Consider the following 350-nt stretch of genomic DNA (forward strand, 5'->3'; position numbering starts at 1 on the left):
CACATCTCTGTGGACTTTGTCACAGGTCTGCCCCCTTCAAAGGGCAACACCACTATACTCACCGTAGTCGACCATTTTTCTAAGATGGTTCACTTCGTTCCCTTGCCGAAACTGCCGTCAGCCAAAGAGACGGCACAGCTCATAGTCCTACATGTTTTTCGCCTGCATGGCCTCCCCAGAGATGTGGTGTCAGACAGAAGCCCTCAGTTTGTGGTCCACTTCTGGAACGAGTTCTGTCAACTCCTGGGCATATCGGTCAGTCTCTCTTCGGGTTTTCATCCACAGTCCAACGGTCAGACAGAGCGGCTGAATCAGCAACTGGAGACAGGCCTGCGTCTCCCGTGCCACCG

At 53.7% G+C, this 350-nt stretch overlaps 1 protein-coding gene across 1 annotated transcript in view; it reads left to right on the forward strand.

Moving 5' to 3' along the window:
* Positions 1–84: 84 nt before the first annotated feature.
* LOC109951882 (cytochrome P450 2K1-like) overlaps positions 85–350 on the forward strand; it is a 4640-nt gene continuing 4374 nt past the window's right edge. The window contains exon 1 of the mRNA XM_020586617.1: positions 85–255. Within this exon, the coding sequence (XP_020442273.1) occupies positions 85–255 (171 nt within the window). The remainder of the gene's footprint in view (positions 256–350) is intronic.

Source organism: Monopterus albus, unplaced genomic scaffold (assembly GCF_001952655.1).
Source record: "Monopterus albus unplaced genomic scaffold, M_albus_1.0 scaffold417.1, whole genome shotgun sequence".
Classification (NCBI taxonomy): Eukaryota; Metazoa; Chordata; class Actinopteri; order Synbranchiformes; family Synbranchidae; genus Monopterus; species Monopterus albus.